The 19,286-nt window shown below is 32.4% G+C and overlaps 1 protein-coding gene across 3 annotated transcripts in view; it reads left to right on the top strand.

The window, feature by feature from the left end:
- The window catches only part of LOC145266351 (serine protease svh-1-like), a 228,974-nt gene that overhangs the window by 159,063 nt on the left and 50,625 nt on the right, over positions 1–19,286 (top strand). For all 3 annotated transcript variants that reach the window (XM_080121964.1, XM_080121966.1, XM_080121965.1), the window contains 5 exons: positions 1,398–1,508; positions 3,717–3,870; positions 8,590–8,768; positions 14,838–14,948; positions 18,383–18,524. In XM_080121964.1, the coding sequence (XP_079978090.1) occupies positions 1,398–1,508; positions 3,717–3,870; positions 8,590–8,768; positions 14,838–14,948; positions 18,383–18,524 (697 nt within the window). The remainder of the gene's footprint in view (positions 1–1,397; positions 1,509–3,716; positions 3,871–8,589; positions 8,769–14,837; positions 14,949–18,382; positions 18,525–19,286) is intronic.

The following is a 19,286-nucleotide window of genomic DNA, read 5'->3' on the forward strand; positions in this document are numbered from 1 at the left end:
ATTTAGAACACACTTTTCGGACGATCTAATAAATAGTTTTGTTTTCATGAAAGGTTGAAATGAGGATAGCAATTAAACTGATGAATGTCCAATAAATATGTGGGAATTGAAATTCCCAGGCTAACTCGGTTGTCGCCCTTTAACTCTGATAACCGGAGAGCGACACAGCCACGTCCCTTCCTGTTTCTTATATCTCTCCCTCTTTTCCGCTGAACTTTTGACAAGTCAAAATGTGACAGAACGCGCTACTGGTTGGCTTGGCCATGCCAACCAAGTCTCCTGCCTAACCCATCAGCTTTAACCGCAAGTAATGTTACTCCTTTCTCAACGAACTCTTATTCTTCCTATCTATACCCTTATTATTTCTCATGTATATTTATGTAAATAAATCTGCATTTTTTCACTAATATATATATCTCGGTATTTTTTCATCATCATTATGCGACCTTCTGCTTCTCAATCACTCTACCATTCAATTCATTTAACAAAGTGGACGATGGGATCCCAACTATATAAACAGGCATTTCTTTCCTCCACAAGCATTAGGCATCCTTTTTCACCGCGGAATGTCGAACAAATCTGTGGCATAATGGATAAAGTACTTGGTAAAATATTTTATTAATTTACGATCTTCTGGAACTTTTGGGTTCAATATTCGATGCAGTCGATCCTCCATATACAATCGGGAGTTACTATGCAACGAGAACATGCTACACCTGTTGAATAAATAAAAAGTTCCATCTAGATTCCGTTCAAATTCCCAAGTCCGATAAATAAATAAAAAAAAAAGAGTTTGACAAGATACATCTGAGGAAAGGCGGAGGTAAATCGACCGAAATGTTGTAAAAATAACACTCACGATGAGAGCAGATGTATCGTTGGAAAAAAACTTTGTTCATGAAAGTTCGGTTAGGCTGAAGTGAAAGGTGGGAATAAAAGACATGTTATTTTCAGAAGTGGTAAAAGACGAGTTTTTGCAGTGAATGTTTTATGGAGATGAACCAACTCTGCTGACTAACCGCAAGTAACATTACTCCTTTCTTAACGAACGCTCATTCTTACTATCTATATCCTTATTATTTTTCATGTAAATTTATGTAAATAAATCTGCATTTTTTCACTAATATATATATTGGTATGTTTTCGTCATCATTATGTGACCTTTTGCTTCTCAATCATTCTACCATTCAATTCATTTAACAACGTGGAGGATGGAATCCCAATTACATAAACAAGCCATCCTGTCTCCTCTACAAAGTGGTATACCTTGACGTGATTTTTTCAAGAATGGTGACCTAACGATCATTTCTCATTAACGCTGAACAATCTACATCTAAAATATATATATATTTTATTTCGATAACTGAAATCATAAATTTTTATTTTTTTTATTTTAGAAAGTTGCGAAGAAGATGATTTCGAATGCAACAACGGTAAATGCATATCTAAGGACAAAGTATGCAACCAGCACAACGACTGTGCGGACTTCTCGGATGAAGCTTCATGTGGTAAGTGTTCTTTTTAAAAAATATATACTTCAAGAATGAAAACCAATTAAAAAGTTTGCTACATGTCTGAATACCCTATATACCAAATTTCAAGTCTGTAGATAAAAAAATCGGTGAGTATATAGGTTGAGAAACCTCCTCTCTCTCACACACACACACACACGCACACACACACGCTTTCTCACTTATGTAGATGTACTAGCAGGCCGTCAGGCGTTGCCCGGTCATAAAATAAACAAAACTCTATGAATAAATATTTGAAAATAAAACAACATAAAACCGTTTTCCCCAAATTACAGAATTTGGCATTACATGACTTCAAAATGCTTGCTATACCATAAAACAAAACAAAACAACCAAACCAAACACTGTGAATAAATATTTGAAGATACAAACACTTTAAAAACATAATGTAACATAGCGCGGGCACACGCATATTTAAAGGCATGAGAAATGACGTCATTGTTAAAGAAAAATAAAGACTTAAAAAAGGAGATCACGTTTGAGATGGGATATTTTAATTAATACAGAAACTGAGGCATGTGCAAGTGTGTATAATGTTTTTTTCTTCTAAACAGTTCACTTCTTGTAAGTAATAATAAAAAAATACTCGGGCTGAGATACAAAACCAAAACCTAAAGACAGTGAGTCAAGTACAATAACCATCAGGCCAGCATGACACATTCTTTAAAATCTATTTTCAAATTGTACTTATTTTTAACATAATAAATCTGTCATCTGAACCATTCACACATGTGCATTCGTGCAACAGTTTGCAAATAGAGAAAAATCTGACAACCTCCACGTACCGATTTTTCACTTTTGACCCCCTAGCAACTCGTCCTTCTGGATCAAAACCAATTAAAGTTTTTTCACATGTCTGAATATCCTAGATACTAAATTTAAAATTTGTACATAAAAATATGTTGAGTATATAGGTTGAGAAGTGTCCTCACACACACATTTCACTTTTACATATATATATATATATATATATATATATATATAATTAGTAATGTGATTGATAATTTAAAAATCAAATTAAAATTAAATTAAAAATCCGTTTCATAAGAAGGAACAACAACAAAATCAATTATTTGTACGATCGTTTCGGAAAACAGTGTTTTTATTGTGGTAAACATCAAGTTACGGACAATAATTATTACATATAGTTTTTTAACAAACAAGGTTTCCTCATCAGCAAATATTGTGAAGGGTTTTTATTAAATGTAAAAGACACCATAAATAAACCTAGCATTAAAAGTAAGGCAGATGTATCTTATATGGAACGGCTCATCAAAAACTTGTTTACGTTCGACTTGAAGACAACCATATTGTAGTCAGCTATGATGAAACGAAAATGTCTTCCAAAAACCACGTAAATTGATTGCTGTCATATATAAACAGTAAATAAAACAGATAGGATGCTGCTATTGTGTGAATCTGAAGTAACTTGAAATAAAGTGTTTTGACCGAGCAAATATATAATGTTTTTCGATTCTGATGATTCGTCCTCACACAAACAAATACATTTGATTTTGTTTGTGAAAATGCTATAGAAAAGATCCCCATAAAAGCAAATACCGCTTATCTTCAGTTCTAGTTAACTCTAAACCTAACCCTAATATTTATCCTAACCCTAATCCTAACCCTACCCCTAATCCTAACCCTACCCCTAATCCTAGCCCTAACCCTAATCCCAACCCTAATTCTAATAATAACCCTAATCCTAACCCTAACCCTAATCCTAATCCTAACCCTAATCCTAATCTTAACCCTAATCCTAACCCTAATTCTAACCCTAACCCTAACCCTAATTTTAACCCTCATTCTAACCTTAACCCTCATCTCAACCCTAACCCTAATCCTAACCTCAACCCTAATTCTAATCCGAACCCCAACCCTAATCCTAACCCTAACCCTAATCCTAATTCTAATTCCAACCCTAACCCTAACCCCAATCCTAACCCTAGCCCTAATCCTAATCTTAACCCTAATTCTAACCCTAACCCTAATCCTAATCCTAACCCTAATTCTAACCCTAACCCTAATCCTAATCCTAACCCTAATTCTAACCCTAACCCTAATCTTAACCCTAATCCTAACCCTAATTCTAACCTAACCCTAATTTTAACCCTAATTCTAACCTTAACCCTGCTCCCAACCCTAATCCCGGATTCACTGAGTTTTTTTTCTTTGTCTTTGTAGAAACTGAAGATAGCATTGAACTGCGTCTTGAAGATGGATCAGATGAGCATTCTGGTCGTTTGGAAATCAAATACCTGGACGAATGGGGAATCATCTGTGATGACGACTGGGACATCAATGATGCCAACGTAGCATGCAAAATGCTCGGTTATAAGTAAGTTTCTTACCAAGGGAGACAACTCTTCAATGGTAAATCACTTGAAGCAGGAAAGGGGACATATATTAAGGATTACAAATATGAATATTTATTTTTCGGAAATTTTTTTAGGTAAGGATTGATAATTTGAATTATTCAGACGACTGTTCTCGTTGTGAGTGTTATTTTCACAACGTTTTAGTCGATGTAACTTCTGACTTTCTTTAGGTGTGTCTTGTCGAACTCGGAAATCTTTTTGCCTCTGAACTTTTGAGGCGAGGATTAATAAATTGTATTCATGTGACCTATGACCTTCTCGAAATAACTTCAAATAAGGTGTTTTTACCTAACAGCAAGAAAAATCAGTCCAATTTTCTTGTCTTTCTCAACGAGACACAAGCATAAAAATAAATATTGAAATGAACTCGGGAACGTTTCTGTCGACATTGGGAATTTAGACGGAAATTTTGAATGAAATTCCCGAGTTCAATAGAAACATTCCCGAGTTCAACAAGATACACCTGCAGAAGGTTAAATCGACTGAAACGTTGTGAAAATGACACTCAAAATGAGAACAGTTTGAAGAAATCAAATTAGTATTATGTTGGTGCAAAAATAATGTCGTTTTTTGATGTTCAACTTCAAAAGATCATCGCTCCTTTCATAATAAACTTTATTAATCGAAATAAAAACCATTAGAATCGACACATTTTTGCCAACTAGAAACAAGTTTATTTTTCTCATTAGCATAGAAATCCAGAGTTCTGGAAGCGATGAAGTCATTGAAGTTCGATTCAGCATCATTTCGGCTTTTGAAGCATTTTTCGCGCAGGAAGTTGTCAAGATGCTTGAAAAAGTGATAATCGGTGGGCGAGAGGTCTGGTGAATATGGCGGATGAGGCAGAGTTTTGTAGCCCAATTCGTTTTTAGCTTTTGCAGGGTGAGTTAAGCAACATGTGGGCGAGTGTTGTCATGGAGAAGAATTGGTCCCTTCATATTGACCAATCTCGGACACATACGTTAGAGATTCTCGTGCATTTCATCAATTTGTTGGCAGTACCTTTCTGCCATAATCGTTTCGCCCGGATTCAAGAAGCTGTGATGGATGAGACTGGCCGCAGACAACCAAAAAGTCACCGTAAACTTTTTTTTATAGCAATTTTGGCTTCGGAAAGTATTGTGGAGATTCTCTAGCATTCAACCACTTTGTCAAATGTCGCTGGTCATCATAGAAGATCCACTTTTTATCATATGTCACAATCCGCTCGAGAAATGGGTCGTTTTTGTTGTACAGAAGGAGCATAGAAGACACCTTAAAACGACGATTTTTTTTATTATACATTCAATTCATGCGGCACCCATTTATCCACCTTTTTGACTTCCCTACTGGCTTTAAATGGTGAACAACTGTTGAGTGGTCGACCTTGAGTTCAACAGCAACTTCTTGTGTGGTTTTGCGAGGATCAGCTTCAATTAAGGCTTTCAAATGTTCGTTATCGACCGCAGTGTGCTGGCTGCGACTGTCTTTATCTTCGAGGCTATTGTCACCATTGCAAAATTTCTTTAACCACCATTGTTCATTAGTGGTCCTTGGGCTGTAGAGATTCAACGTTTCTATCAACTGCGTAACGGGGAATCTCTATGGTTCCAGATGGACATTGTCTGAAGATAGCAGTTTCAATCCTACCCAAAGCGTACCAGAGGTTTACTTGGTCAAAACGTGGTGAGATGACAACAACTATGGATGGCAGTGATTGCTGAGAATGCAGGTAGAAGATTCCAAGTTCCTATCCATCGCGGTTACCACCTGACGAAGGCCAGAGGAATAGTTGGCCGAAACGTTGTGAAAAAAAACAACAACCAATAAAGATGAAAGACAACAACTAATAAAGATGAGAATAATAGTCCGAAATAAAAATAAATTAATATATATAATGCTCATCTAAAAAATGAATTCCAATTAAGGATTAATATATTTACCTCCATTTTTTCACCCAATTTTTTTCACACATATAAAACTTGATGAAAAACAAAACAGAAACGACTCCAAGAATAAAAAACTACCTACAGAACCAGTAATTTTCTTCTTTCTGTTCCAAGATGGTGACAAACATGCCTAATGAAGGTCGGAGGCTACACCGACTGAAACGTTGGACAAATAATACTCAAGATGATAGTCCGATCGAAACAACTAATATAAATTAAAAATTGTATTTACTTATTGATAAAATTTAAAATTGTTTACTTATTGATAAATTAAAAATTGCTTTTACTTATTGATAAAATTAAAGATTGTTTACTAATTGATAAAATAAAAAAGTGGTTACTTATTGATAAAATAAAAAAGTGGTTACTTATTACTAAAAAAAAATTGTTTACTTATTGATAAAAATAAAAATTGTTTACTTATTGATACAAGCAAAAATTGGTTACTTATTGATAAAGTAAAAATTGTTTACTTATTGATAAAATAAAAATTGTTTACTTATTGATACAAGCAAAAATTGGTTACTTATTGATAAAGTAAAAATTGTTTACTTATTGATAAAACTAAAAATTGTTTACTTACTGATAAATTAAAAATTGCTTTTACTTATTGATAAAATTAAAAATTGTTTACTAATTGATAAAACTAAAAATTGTTTACTTATTGATAAAATAAAAAAGTGGTTACTTATTGATAAAATAAAAAAGTGGTTACTTATTGATAAAAAACAATTGTTTACTTATCGATAAAAAATTGTTTACTTATTGATACAAGCAAAAATTGTTTACTTATTGATACAAGTAAAATTGTTTACTTATTGGTAAATTAAAAAGTGTTTACTTATTGATAAATAAAAAAGTGTTTACTTATTGAGAAATTAAAAATTGTTTACTTATTGATACAAGTAAAAATTGCTGTTACTTATTGATAAAGTAAAAATTGTTTACTTATTGATACAAGAAAAAGTGTTTACTTATTGATAAATTAAAAATTGTTTACTTATTGGTAAAATTAAAAAGTGTTTACTTATTGATACAAGGAAAAATTTGTTACTTATTGATAAATTAGAAATTATTTACTTATTGTAGACATAAAAAAATTGTTTACTTATTGATACCAGAAAAAATTGTTTACTTATTGATAAAATTAAAAAGTGTTTACTTATTGATAAAATTAAAAAGTGTTTACTTATTGATAAAATTAAAAATTGTTTACTTATTGATAAAATGAAAAATTGTTTACTAATTGATAAAATGAAAAATTGTTTACTTATTGATAAAATTAAAAAGTGTTTACTTATTGATAAAATTAAAAAGTGTTTACTTATTGATACAAGTGAAAATTGTTTACTTATTGATAAAATTAAAAATTGTTTACTTATTGATAAATTTAAAAAGTGTTTACTTATTGATAAAATTAAAAATTGCTTTTACTTATTGATAAATTAAAAATTGCTTTTACTTATTGATAAAAGTAAAAATTGTTTACTTATTGATAGAATTAAAAATTGTTTACTAATTGATAAAATTAAAAATTGCGTTTACTTATTGATAAAATTAAAAATTGTTTACTTATTGATAGAATTAAAAATTGTTTACTTATTGATAAAATTAAAAATTGTTTACTTATTGATAAAATTAAAAATTGCGTTTACTTATTGATAAAATTAAAAATTGTTTACTTATTGATAAAATTAAAAATTGTTTACTTATTGATAAATTTAAAAATGTGCTTACTTATTGATAAATTAAAAAATGTGTTTACTTATTGATAAAATTAAAAATTGTTTACTTATTGATAAAATTAAAAATTGTTTACTTATTGATAAATTAAAAAATATGTTTACTTATTGATAAAATTAAAAATTGTTTACTAATTGATAAAATTAAAAATTGTTTACTTATTGATAAAATTAAAAATTGCGTTTACTTATTGATAAAATTCAAAAGTGTTTACTTATTGATAAAATTAAAAATTGTATTTAGTTATTGATACAATTAAAAATTGCGTTTACTTATTGATAAAGCAAAAATTGTTTACTTGTTGATAAAATTAAAAATTGTGTTTACTTATTGATAAAATTAAATCATATAAATTTACTCCCAAACAATGAATCTTTTTTATCTAAATTTTAGATATTATTTTACCGGGGTTATGTTAATAAAAAAAATACCAACTTTATAAGGGTTTGTTGCATATTTTTAAAGTTTGAGTTGGGCATACAAACGGCAAAACAGACAACTTATCTTTATATATTAAATTAACAGGGTGCCCGGCGATGCCTGGGTATTTGGAGGCGTATGTTGAGCAAAAAAAAAGTTGTTAGGGTTAGTGGTGGTAGGCAGGCAGGCTCGAATCCATACCGCGAAGGAGGAAAAGAACATGAAAAAAAGTGACGTCTTTGTTGTTGCATTCATTGCAAAACCGGAAGTGACGAAGGTCTGAATTAAGGCTATAGAAAAGTACCCAGTTGAGAGTGAAAATAGTAATGTTTTTAGCCAATTTTTCTATATTTTCGTCCGAAGGGTGGGGCTTCAAAACGATAGCGATCTCATGAAAATTTTTAAGCATACATACATACATACATACATACATACATACATACATACATACATACATACATTTAAACAGACAGACAGTTTCTCTTTATATGATAGATTAACAAGGTGCCTAGCAAATAAATGGAACTACAGGTAATCCCCTACTGTGGTCAATCACTTCGACATTTGTTTTTCATTCTGTTCATTTAGATCTGCCGACAGTGCATATTTGTCGTACACCATCTCTGACGGAGACCGTGATTTCTTCCTCTCGAATGTCAACTGTAAAGGAAATGAGACCAGCCTCTTGCAATGCAAACGGGATCCATGGGGAAATCACAATTGTAAAGCACACGAAGTCGTCGGGATTGTTTGTCACGTGGAGAAAGGTCAGTTTTTTACCTTTGACATTTATCGACACGAATAGAGGTGCGATACGAGCAGAGAAAAAGTTATGAGTTTGTGTGTGTGTATATATATATATATATACACACACACACAACACTTATTATTATTATTATTATTATTGTTATTGTTGTTGTTAATATTATTTAACTCCTTGTTTTAGCATTGCAATATATATATATATATATATATATATACACATATCTATATATATATATACACATATCTATATATATATATATATATATGTATATTAATATAAAGGGTGTCCGTAAAGTTACTATATAGTCTTATTGTTTTACAATACAATATCTTACTGTACTGTTAATATATTACAGGGTGTCTGTATAGTAACTTGTAAGACTGTATAGTAACTTTACGGACACCCTGTATATTAATATACATATATATATATATCAATATATATATATATATATCAATATATATATATATATATATATATATATATATATATATATAACTACTTAATTTATTCACATAAAATTAATATACGAAAGTATAGATTTATGCGTAAACTGTAATTATTTACTTAAAAAGTGCGCAATACGTAGGTAGAGCTAGTTAGTAAGTTATAAAATGTATGTGGCGATTAAGCTACACTGAATATTCCGCGTTTCATCCAACTATAGGACTCTTCAGGCTTATGCGCTTAAGCCTGAAGAATCCTAGAGTGGATGAAACGCGGAATATTCAGTGTAGCTTAATCGACAAATACATTTTCTAACTTACTATATATATATATATATATATATATATATATATATATATATATTAATATATATTAATATATATATATTAATATATATTAATATATATATATTAATATATATTAATATATATATATTAATATATATATATTAATATATATATGTTAATATATATTAATATATATATATTAATATATATATATATGTTAATATATATTAATATATATATATTAATATATATATATTAATATATATATATGTTAATATATATATATATTAATATATATATATTTATATATATATTAATATATATATATTAATATATATATATATTAATATATATATATATTAATATATATATATATATTAATATATATATATTAATATATATATATTTATATATATATATTAATATATATATATTAATATATATATATTTATATATATATATTAATGTATATTAATATATATATATATTTATATATATATATTTATATATATATATTAATGTATATTTATATATATATATTAATGTATATTCATATATATATATATTAATATATATATATTTATATATATATATATTAATATATATATATTTATATATATATCAATATATATATATTTATATATATATATATTAATATATATATATTTATATATATATATTAATATATATATATTTATATATATATTAATATATATATATTTATATATATATTAATATATATATATTTATATATATATATATATATTAATATATATATATTAATATATATATATTAATATATATATTAATATATATATATATATTAATATATATATATTAATATATATATATATATATATATATATATATTCCTTTTTTTATTACATTTTCACCCCAAACAAGGCATATTGCCACTTTGGTATAGGGGGCTACTATCAGGGACATGAGCTACTGGGATACTATGTAGGGAGTTGGGCAGCAAGATGTCGGTTCACGTTACACTTGAACTTCTGCATATCAGTAAAGTTGGGGAAGCAGGGACCCGGAAGGAATTCCAAAATCTAGCATTTCTGGGAGAAACTACTGAAGTAGAACGCTCTATTACATTTAGGGATCTCTACTGTGTAGGGGTGGGATTAAACTGCTTGTCGGGTTTGTCAAGGGTATTTACATCGTGGGGGCGCAAGTGCTTACAGTTCGTCAGAGCATTCACCATTAACAGTAGAACAGGCACATTGACAGACTGAGATTTCTTTAATTTATTCCTTCATTTAGGTTCCCTTAACTTTTTCCTCTGTATTGAGTAGAAGGGGATGCATTTCTGAATTTTAGTTGTTTATTCGTATTATTAATAAATAATGTCTATATTAATAAAGTCGCTGCAGCAATTACCCTCAGGACAAAAGTGTTGTAGGTTTGCAACAACAGATGCCACATACAAATTCAATGCATCTAGGCTAATAGCCACTATCTTATATAGGTTTCAAACACCATTTCAGACACATTCAGTCGTGATAATAAAATACTACATTGCATCCTACGAGCAACATCATCACAATTGCATCATCGTTAGAGGAAGGAGTCCTTATTTTTCTCTCTAAATATTTAGTCCTACCACTACTACCAGTTGTTACCGGGAGGAATTCTACATGTTCCACAAATTCTGTGATTACATCAATCCCAACTGGCTCATACATAGATAGATCTAACATAGTCTTTCCAATTTCCGATTCAAAAATAATAACGCCTCCCTTCCCATAGCCCGCCCATTCTGATTGGCTGAGCTCTGATAATTCTCATATTTTGGAATCCAGTTCTTCACTATATAAACAAACGGTTACTAAAATTGAAATATGACGCAACAAAGAGACATATTATTTCACCTGGCGTCAAGTTCACTTAATGCATATGTCATTTCAGTCCTGTAAGATCGAAAAGTATAAGAGAGAAAAAATCATTAAACAAAAATTCATTAACCAGTTTACTTGCTTTCTTTTATAATGTTTTAAACACGCTATTCACTATAAGAATCTCCTTCGTTGCTGACGTAATTTTAACCTTTGAACTTAAAAAAACACATGTATTTCCAATATATCTTTCTCCCCTTCTCTAGCACACACACACACACACATTCACACACACACACAATTTTCTTGAATGTTTACTTTTATAGATAAAAACAATTAAATCAAATCACTTTTGTTGCCTTTGTTTTTAAACCTTTTTTTTTTAATTTTTAAAATCTATTTGTATTTTTATAGTAAGTTAGGTTTTTTAGCCGTTAGTCTATTTTTAAAGTAGGCATAATATCCCCGACTGTGGCCTACGCTGATGCATCCAAGTCATATGGATATACTTTTTATTTTTGAAATCGACACTTTATAATATACAAAAATCGATAGAACATTAACTCTATAATAATATAAACGATATCCGCAAGAATTAAAACATTGTATTTAAGTGTACTTTACGAACAGGTTATGCCAGGCGTCTCTGCTAGCTTAGATAAATACTTTTGCAGTTTTAACAAAAGAGCTACAATAATATAAGAGCGCCTCCATTTACACTGAACATCTACAGAATGCCAACATCAATATATTATATACTAGCGGGGGTACCCGGCGTTGCCCGAGTGTTTGTTTCCGGGACGGGGGGGGGAGAGTTTTAAAAAATGTTATGGTAGGTAAGTAGGAAGGATCAAACCCGGAGTCATGAGTAAAAGTAGGAAAATAAAGTGTGAAAAAAAACAAAAACATCTGCAACGTTAACAGTTCGGCCACCAAGAAAAGTCCATTCCAGTTGTTTAGGAAAAAAAACAAAAAAAAAAACGACTACGGTAGGTCGGCGCGAACGTGAAAATATAATGTGAATTGTCCAGCACGCTAACCACTACGCCACAGAGCACTGCAGCTTAGTTTAGTGATTTTAAATAACTTCACATGAAAGAACTACGAAGCCAAACCGGTGTTCTCTTCTCAACTGTTCCTTGTGAACGATCCCCAAACGGTGTTAAGTGGTGGCAGGGGGAGGAGGAATTTATAAGAGAGAAAATATTTTACCACTTCCATTGATCTTAACCGATTTTGGCCGTGACTTCTCAGCAGAAAAAGTATAGAAATCTAAGATTATCGAGGAATTTGAGAAATAATAAGCCTATAACACACCTCAGATATTGTTCTGCCGTTTGTGCATATTATATTTGCATGAAATATCTTCATTTTTAATCCTATTAAGGTCAAAATCAGACGAGAAAAATGAGTTCATTGTATTTATATAGAGATGAATGAGTCCCCTGTGGTTTTTCCACAGTTCCCGTTATTTAATAATTAAACTTATTGAAGACATCTCGTATTGATAATTATTTTTATACCTACAAACATTAAACGTGAGGAAAGCTACGGGATATAGTATCTAACAATAGCCATGAATACAAAGATACTGTGTGTTGTGATGTAAGTATTTGAATAATTGACGAGGGAGTACAATATGTATTAACAAAAATACATGGAAAATGTAAATTGAGCAATATCTTTGCTCAACTGCTGGACTAGTTGGTGACGGCCATACTCTCTGCGTGCCCGTCGCTTATGAAATATATATATATATATATATATATATATATATATATATATATATATATATATATATATATATATATCAGTGGCGTACCTATGTAAAATGGCGCCCATGGCAAAGTTTGAATGTGCGCCCCTTCTTAATAATTTATACCTTAGATATACCTAACTACTAATTTTAATTTTTGTCAACCAATTTTTGCGCCCATGTCAGAGTGGCGCCCATGGCACGGGCCATGCCTGCCATACCCTAGATACGCCACTAATATATATATATATATATATATATATATATATATATATATATATATATATATATATATATATATATCCTAGCATGCGTGCCCAGCGTTGCCCGGGTGTTTGGAGGTGTATGTTGAGCAAAAAAAAAAAAAAAGCGGTCAATTTTTTTAAACTTTGACCCCTTAAAATTTATTGTTTTGGGCTCAACTCAAGTTATTAAGTTAGATCCATGTCCAAGGAATCTATATCTAAAATTTCAAGTGTTTATACTCAAAATTGTCGGAGGAGTTTGGTAGAGTTCTCAAAAGTCAAATCGTTGAATTTTGACCCCTTAATAGCTACATTTCTGGCCGAAAACGGATTACAAAGATTTTCCCAAATCTCAGTACCCTGTATATCAAATTTCGAGTCTGTAGACTGAAAATTGACAGAGTTATTGCGTAGAGAAATGTACACAGACACAGACACACAGACAGACACGTTCACGTATATATATATATATATATATATATATATATATATATATATATAACGTGTGTGTGTATATATATATATATATATATAAAATGATGAAACGTTGATGACATATAACTTGCTTTGTTCCTTTATCATCTCTCTCTCTCTCTCTCTCTCTCTCTCTCTCTCTCTCTCTCTGTATATATATATAGAGCCAGGATTTCACAACCAGGGATTCACGGAACCTTAGGGTCCTTAAGAGCTTGCTAAGAGTTCTTTTAAGAAATACCAATAAATGACGTGTCACATTGAAGAAGCACATTTCATTTTTATATTTCTGTTTATATTTTGATTGATTTGTAAACCGGTCCTTGTTCCCCGGAAGTGACGTCATGGGCGGAAGTGACGTCATGGAATAGTTCATTATTCATTATTTCATGCATGTCCTTTATGAAGACTTGGTCGTAGTTAGCCAGTCTCAGAAAGCTTTGGGGTGCTTGCACTTTATGTTTTCTGCCCTCTCGGGGTCGGGATGTCTACCATTTTTATCAATTAGGTGTTTTATCTCGTTCCTCAGGAAGTCAGCTTCTTTTCACTTTAAAACCGAATCTTTCAAATCTTTTAAAAACCTTGTGTATGTGTCCATCGATTTACTGGCCATGATGATGTCGTCCACTTGCGCCTACTTGGACGACATCATCATTGCCAGTAAATCCACAGACGAGCATCGCAAACACATACACGAGGTTTTAAAAAGAATTCAAAGATTCGGTTTTAAAGTGAAAAGAAGCTAAGTGTGATTTCCTGAAGTGAAGGAGGCCACTTAGCATGGTCGTCTCTGACCATCAACCGTCCTCGTTTCCCGGAAGTGACGTCATGGACAAAAGTGACGTCATGGAATAGCTCATTATTCCAGGCAGTAGGGGTGTAAGAATAATACACATGTAACTAGCCAGAATATGCCACTGCAACATTCCCAGAGAAACGGGTCCTTCTCTGCATAAGTACCCATAGCCGTTTTCAAGTCAAATGCAAACAAATTTTGTTTCTTTTCTTTTTCAGTTTGTAAGAATAACGAGTTCACCTGTTCTGAAGGCAATAAATGCATCCCTAACTCATTTGTGTGCGACGGAGACAACGACTGTCCAGACGGGAGCGATGAGAAAAAATGCAGTAAGTACACCATGAAATAAATTATTTCCCCTCGCTGATGAATTAGAGAAATCACTCAGTTAACAGTGAAAAGTGGAATCCCGAGGTTTACAACGATTTGATGTTAATTAAGTGTACCTTCAGATTGACCTGTAATGGAATATGCTCTAATGAGCTCATGGCATTTGTGTCACCTCGACATACATACTCTCAATTAACTCGTCAAGCAGCAAAATCTCACCCCTTAATTGTTCAGATCCCTAGGTGCCGGAAAGCCTTCTACACTTATAGTTTCTTTCCTCAGATAGCTACACTTTGGAATTTCTTCCTTGTTTCTTGCTTCTCTAACTGTGCTAGCTTGCTGAGGTTTAAATGTAATGTGAACAGGCATTTTGTTGCCCAACTACCTATAGTGCCATGTTAGACATAATCATAAATCGTTATGCTTTGGGGTGCAAAAAACTTTCTAAACATGCGTTGTGCAGTATGTGGCAGTGATAGATGTTTGGCGAAAGATTATAGCAAATAGAAAATATCTCTGGCCAAAGTCAGACCACCCAAGAAATATTCTCTTTGTTTGAAAGTGTAAATAGCTCATTTAATGTTAAAGGCATGCTGGAATCGACTTCTGAGGGGAGAAATAACTTTCTTAGATTAGTTCCAAATAAAATCCCTTTGACTAGACAGTCTTAACTGGATGACTCTTCTGGGTGGCTGAACAGTGACCATCAGCATAAGGCTAAAGTAAGTCAGACAGGAAGAGACCCCAAAGGAGAGAGAATGGGAGAAGGAACAAAAGATGCGAGTTAGAGGTGGGTTCCTTTCTTGCATTTCTGCAGTATCTAAAAGACCAAAAATACAGGAAAATCAGTGTGATGTACTTTCCCCGTGACAAAACGCAACTTGGTCAAGTAGTTTTGTTTTTAAATAAAAAAAATTGAGTAACTATTTCAAGTGTTCAGATTCAAAATTGGCGGAGGAGTTTGGTAGAGTCTGCAAAGGTCAACTCTGTCAATGTTGGCTTCTTGGCAGCCAAATTTTCGCCTTAAAACTGATTGAAAAGCTTGCTGCATATCTGAATACCCTTTATATAAAATTTCAAATGTTTCGACACAAAATTGACTGAATAGTTTGCTAGAGACCGCAAAGGTCAAATCTTTTGAACTGTGACCCCTTGGCAGCAAAATTTTCGCCCCAAAACAATTACAAAGCTTGCCCTATATCTGAATACACTTTATGTAAATTTTCAAATGTTTAGACCTGATGGGTCCTAGATATGACCTTAAACTATATCCAGTGGTGAGACCCCAGCTTGCGGGCTTTGGGGAGTGTGGAGCCACCCTTTAATTGCCATTGCTCCCAGGTTCACTCTGACCCGGAGTGGTAGTACTTGTTAGGGTCCCAACTATGGGTTAAATAGAAACCGACTTGAAAACAAATATATTCTATTAAGAAATTTTTTCTTCAAAATCTTTAAATTCGGCATTAAATAACCCGAAAAGGGTTGATATGCCGTAAAACAAAAACAACAAACCAACCAACCAAGAATTGACTGAGTAATTTGGTAGAAACCGCAGAGGTCAATTTTTTTATTTTGACTCTGATTTTGACCCCTTAACATTTATTGCTTTGGTCTCAAATCAAATTAAAAAGTTTGATCCATTTCGATGTAACCTACATCTAAAATTTCAAGTGTTTAGACCCAAAATTGGCGGAGGAGCTTGGTAGAGTTTTCAAAGATCAAATCGTTGAACTTTGACTCCATTGGCAGCCAAATTTCTTGCCGGAAACCGATTAAAAAGATTTTCCCAAATCTCAATACCTCTTATGTCAAATCTCAAGCCTGTCCACTATTTTGAAAAACAAAAAATCAAAAAAACAAAAGGAGATAACTCATCAATAATTCATATATATACTAAATGTATATGGTCTAACTACACTATAATAGCGAAATTTGGAAAACGAAAACATCGATTAAAAAACAATGGTATCTACTGACTTTTCGTGTCAATTTAAACTAAAAACCATGATATCAACTTAATTGGCATGTCAGAAATACTTAAATATTATCACCTTATTGAAAAAACTACAAAAATACGAGTTTTCGATCTTTAACATAAAATCCCACGCCATATTGTTTTGAGGACACGTGACACAATAACAAGGGGAAGTAACTCAGTTATGCTAAAAACGGTAAGTAGTTCATATTTATGATTATAAACGCACAGTTTATAAAAAAAAAAAAAAATGACAATAGTTACACGACATTTCCCTTGGAACTCTCCAGTGTTTTGTTTAGTAAAACATTTTGTTTTCTCTAAATTTCGTCAAAATTGTTTTCATTAATAACTTGTATCTATCTGATCGTTTTTCGTAATTTTTAGATATATTCACAACTGCAACATGACAGTTAAGTAGACACCATTGGTTTATCTGGAAATTCAATATTAAAAATTTCGAAATTCGCTATCATAGTGTAGTTGCATCATTTATATTGTAATGTCTACGAATTCCCATTAATCGTTTAAAAATGAATAAAACTACTTGATCAGTTCACGTGATTTTTGGAATGTGATATTTTCGTTTCATCACCGGTACGTACAGCATACAGATGTGTAAATAAAACTGGAAATAAATAAATAAAAATCCGGATCGACATTTTTTTCTTTTTTAACAAATGTTTTTTCATTACGATTATAATTGTTTCGACACTGCATAAATATCTCTCGCCATTTTGCCCGGTGTACAATTTTATTCTCCGAGCTGTCCTTTGAGATATTAAATTTTTTATTCATAGGAAAAAAAAAAAATACAATTGGGAAAATGAACAAAAAATTTAGGCACAAGGCCAACTCAAAAAGAAGGGGGGATGGTGAGGTTGGTTGATCCATCTCGTCTCTATTGGAAATTTTAAAAGATTTCTCTCTCGGCCAGCATCTTTTATTATAGTTACCCTTTTAAATTTGTATTTATGTGTGTGTGTGGTGGGCGGGGGGGGGGTGTTCCTACTTAAACCCAATTTTAAAACATTTTTTATTTATATCAAAAAATGCAAAAAGATAACAATATTAATATTAATAAAATTTCATTTGTGTCGACGGACATGGAAAAAAACAAAAAAAAAAAAGATCCATTTTCTTTGACATCAGCTTTCTTCTATCACGTGGTGCGTTTTTTTTTCTTCTTTTTCCTCCCTCTTCTTGCGCACCCCTCTCAATTTGCTGCTGCTGCTAATCTCTTTTTTCTCCCCCTTTTCCTTCCTCCTCTCAATTTGCTGCTGCTGCTAATCTCTTCGTAAGCAAGCCATCCTCTGCTGCTGTTGATATTTTCCCGCTCGCTCATATGCACCACGTGACAGATGTTTCTTCTTTTTTTTTTTAAATGGGGGGGGGGATTTTGAACAAGAACCAATAATGTTTTTTTTTGTTGTTATTATTACTCCGTTCTTTTTACAGAAGTGGAAATCAAGCTTGTTGGCGGAAGTTCGGACCTCGTGGGGAGAGTTGAAATTACACGTGCCGGCATGAAAGGGAGTATCTGTGATGACGAATTCGGAAACAGAGATGCCATGGTCATCTGCAAGATGATGGGACACGGGTAATTTGCATTCTTAATTTGCATTTGAACCCCCCCCCCCTCCAAAAAAAAATGTTGTTACATATAGTCTTAGATACAGGGTGGAACGATAAAATTGTCGCCTTAGAAAATACAACATGATTCCATTTCCGTTTGATTTTCTTTTGTTACAGACCATCTACTAGTTAGCCAATTGTGTATAAATTCAAAGAGCGATAGGAGCCTTCGATCATGTCTGAAAGTGACACAATGTTCAACGAGCGAGATTGGAGATGCGCCACTGTACAACTCATGCTCTCTACTAATCTAAGTACCCTCTCTACCGATCCAGGACCCTCAAAATGCATCGCTGGATTGTCACGAATAACAAGGATGTGCGCAGGGTGATGAAAACAAAGTTTCTGGCCACGGTTATGATCTTTGGTGTGGTTTTAAATGAGGGCCACATCATGTCACCTCACATCTTCGAAATCGGCTTGCAAGTCAACACCAAAATGTACCTGGATGTGCTGAAGAGTGTAGTGATCCCCTGATGCAATCACGTGGTCGCTGGCAGACACTGGGTGTGGCAGCAGAATTTGGCGCCGGCCCACAAGTCCAAAGAGACCCTGGCTTGGCTTCAGAAAGAGTGCTACGACTTTGTACTCTTCTCTCATTGCCTCTTCTCCTTCCCCGATCTGAACCAGCTGGACTACTTTATTTGGTCATACGTTGAGAACATCACCAACATGACCTTCCACAACATCAAAGTTAGCCTGATCATCGCCATCCGCCGAATAGTCA

The sequence above is a fragment of the Euprymna scolopes genome, chromosome 41 (assembly GCF_053919585.1).
Source record: "Euprymna scolopes isolate OS-2025 chromosome 41, ASM5391958v1, whole genome shotgun sequence".
In the NCBI taxonomy this organism is placed as follows: domain Eukaryota; kingdom Metazoa; phylum Mollusca; class Cephalopoda; order Sepiida; family Sepiolidae; genus Euprymna; species Euprymna scolopes.